We start from the raw sequence: 3,417 nt of genomic DNA, 5'->3' as shown, positions 1-3,417 counted from the left end.
CCAGGAGATTCCTTTCATACCATTTGTCATGAATGACATGACTATCACAACTCAGTGAGTGCAGAAAAGAAGTGACCCTGAAGCAATAAAACAGGCTCTTGGGATCCAAGACTCAGCTTTGAGACAAAGGAAGCCTGTGACCTGGCAGCTTGCAATGGCTGAAGTGATTCCAAACACACCATAGCTCCTCGCAGTCTGCAATGAAACTCATAAAAAACGAATCTTACCGAGGGCTTCTAGCATTTGAGAATTTACAGCATACATATGAGGCCATGGTTACACACACACACACACATTCACATGCCGTTTGTTTGGAAGCCACAAAAGTTTCATTTCAGTTCATGAAGAAGCCATGGATGAATGGTATGATTATATAGGCAGCAACCATGGGCAAAGGTTCGAGATGCTATTGCCACATGAGTAGTGCTGCGACACCTAGATTTCAAGCTCATGGCATAGCTCATTACACTTCTACGACAAGCAAAACATGCACTCACCAATGGCTCACAAGAAAAGCAAGGCTAATGGGTCAAAGGACTAGAGAAATGTGCATATCTGATACAGAACATTGCTAAATAAATAGTGAGGCCTGAAACATCAGTGTTCACCTGGAGGTCATGTACAAGGCAAACCTCAATACAGGGAGGACACCTGAGCCAATGCCTTTCGTTTTTGATCAAGGGACAGCCCAGCGATTTGAAAGGACAAAAAGCTATACAATCAGCAGGGAGATGATGTCTGAATACATTGTGAAGACACAAACAAGTGCATCCGCGTAAGATAGATGTGCAAGGCATATCTCAACCACTGTTCATCGTCAAGGAATGGGCGAAGGATCCATGGGTATTCACTCGTGGAGGTTCTCTTCTCCAAGTGTATGCCAGACTATGCCATACATTGCAGTGAGAGCTGAAACACTGTGTTGCAAGCAAAAATACGCCACAGGCCACGCGCACAAGGCAGGGGCGACTCAACAAGCTTGCATTTCAGTGTGCGCCTTATGGGGAACCCAACCCTATCGAGCCCTCTCAAAAAGAGGGAGAGCTCCAGGGCTATGAGTAATCTTGAGGCATCTACGAACACAGAAATGAAGAGGCAAGACAACACCATGGACGAGATGCAGAGGAGACTTACCTGGAGATGCGAGAGGAAGGGTGCCGCAAACTCGAAGCAAGCTCGGGTGCTGCCGCTGCTGCATTACGGCTGAGGTTGCGGGCCTGTCGGACGGCGTGCCTGCCACATGAGAGAGCCGCCACAGACCTCAGAAAAGAGGGTGAAGGTCGGAACATAGTCCGCGCCTACGTTCCGTAAGAGTTCCCTTCTCTTAAACCCTAAAACCATGAGTTATTGTTATTGGGCCTGACTGGGCCGTGTGGGGTTCAGACTCGGCGGACGAAAGACAAAGGCCTCAAGGAACCACGGTGTGAATAGGGTGAAGGTCGGAACATAGTCCGCGCCTGCGTTCCGTAAGAGTTCCCTTCTCTTAAACCCTAAAACCATGAGTTATTGTTATTGGGCCTGACTGGGCCTTGTGGGGTTCAGACTTGGCGGACGAAAACAAAGGCCTCAACGAACCACGATGTACAATCCCAACTTCAACTCAAACACTAGACATTGGTAAGTTGTTCACGAGATGGACACCACACCTCCGCTTGGACGTGTGGCAAGGAAACGTGTCTAATATGCATGGAATAGGTGATACACTTGGCAAATACACCCTTTTGTAGGAGGTGGCGAGGTCTGAGGTTTTCACACAATTATACTGCTCTATATGATCTAGCACCTTTAGCTCTTTGTCGCCCCTTTTTTAGGAGGTGGCAACGTATGAGGTTTCCTCACTTTGTTACTACTCTCTAGCACCTTCAACTTATGTCACCCCGAATGATGTTGCTCTCTTGTTGCTTCTGTAAACCGGGTTGCTGAGGTAGCTACTACAGTTCAAGTCATTGATAGCACCCAACTATGTGAGTTGACCTCCTGTGACCAGAGCCGTGACCCACTGTGAATCTGATCATGTATTAGACCCCCACGTAACCACTTGGGAGTTGGATCCAAGGCATATCTATCACAACCTAGAGGTCGCAAGTAGCAATGCAAAATCTCGCAACCTGGTTGAGTAACCGATATGATAACCTTGTAAGTATCACATCAACAATCATGTGAATCATCACCTTGCGAGACCCTGTCCAAGAAAGGAGAGTAGTGTAATGTCAAAGAAAGCATGATAATGGAGCAAGTCTTGTTTAATAATTAAATATATGTTAAGGAAAGTAGTATTAATATTCATGGTGCTTGGATGGAGCATGTGCAAAGAGAGGGGTGAAGGATCAAGCCATGACTATGGTGGCTGGAGGATAGCCATGGTGAGTGTGTGTGTATAGAGAGAGATAAGAGAGAAAGATTGCACACAACTCAAATGATACTCCATGTTATGATAGAACCACCCAAGTACATGTATTTATATGCAACAAGCCTTATTTTGTGATCTAGATTTCAAGAAGGATTGTTCACACCAACTAACTTCGAAATACCCCCCTTCGAAGTGATGGAGGTGATGCCTGACAAACCTTCAATAGTCTCTATACTCCAACACTAGAAGCAAAGAAACAAGACATGTTCCCTGCTAGCTCAGAGGCTCAGATCATGGCTCAGTGTTGTGCGAAGGAATCAAAGGTTAAGTCTTGCCCCCATTGTGCAAATCTACAACCTTAAGCAAGAGGAAGGTGAGACCATGAGGGACTACATTGTCAGAGCCAAGTATCTCCATATGAGATATAGACCCATAGAAAAGGTTGGATGACTTATCGCTCATTGATCGCAATCTCAAAAGAAAAAGGCTCTGTGACCATCTTTATTTCAGAGTGTCCGTTTCTAAGGCCATATCAACACCATTAGAGCCATGATACATCTCATTGCTAGTAACCCAACAAGATGGACTTTAGCACTACAGAGGCTCTCTGTGTCAAAAGGTGTCCCTTAGCCCTCTACCAGCCCCCCTAGCCACTCCTCAGTTGACACAAGCTTGAGTGCCTACCTACACCTTACCACCCAAGAGGTATGTAGAGAGATTGCCACAATTGCCATACCCACCTCCGGTATACTACCATCGTAACCCATTCCTCTAAGAACTATAACAACACTTAGTAACTCGACCTGTAAAGATAACAACAATCTAGAACATGAGAGCTATGAGTCCTATGTGCAACAAGACTCCTACAAGCAATATGATCCCTATATGGGTATCCAGAATATGCTCCAACCATAGACTATGCCTCTCCTTGTCCAAAGCTAAAATGTAACAAAGCACAAGAGACCTCAATAATATGGTATGTAGAGGCCACCAATTCTATGCTTCCGATACAAGGGCCCAGATTTGTGGAATGTCCTCACAAGGATCCCACACAAAGTCCCTCGAGT

General features: G+C 45.7%; 1 protein-coding gene across 3 annotated transcripts in view; it reads right to left on the bottom strand.

Annotated features, from left to right (window-relative positions):
* The window catches only part of LOC147640752 (uncharacterized), a 3,143-nt gene extending 1,736 nt beyond the window's left edge, over window positions 1-1,407 (bottom strand). Inside the window, exons 1-2 of one of the 3 annotated variants that reach the window (XM_086814747.1) lie at window positions 1,135-1,397; window positions 142-195 (exon numbers count right to left, since the gene is read on the bottom strand). In XM_086814747.1, coding sequence (XP_086670873.1) covers window positions 142-195; window positions 1,135-1,289 — 209 coding nt within the window. In that variant the 5' untranslated portion in view covers window positions 1,290-1,397. Of the gene's footprint in view, window positions 196-1,134 lie in introns of all 3 variants that reach the window. The other 2 variants (XM_086814738.1, XM_086814756.1) reach the window with 2 other exon arrangements.
* Window positions 1,408-3,417: the final 2,010 nt, after the last annotated feature.

The sequence above is a fragment of the Cibotium barometz genome, chromosome 2, assembly GCF_041138505.1.
Source record: "Cibotium barometz isolate CiBa-2024 chromosome 2, ASM4113850v1, whole genome shotgun sequence".
In the NCBI taxonomy this organism is placed as follows: Eukaryota; Viridiplantae; Streptophyta; class Polypodiopsida; order Cyatheales; family Cibotiaceae; genus Cibotium; species Cibotium barometz.
The sequence above is the reverse complement of the archived record's forward strand: the minus strand, read 5'-3'. Positions and strand labels throughout refer to the sequence as shown.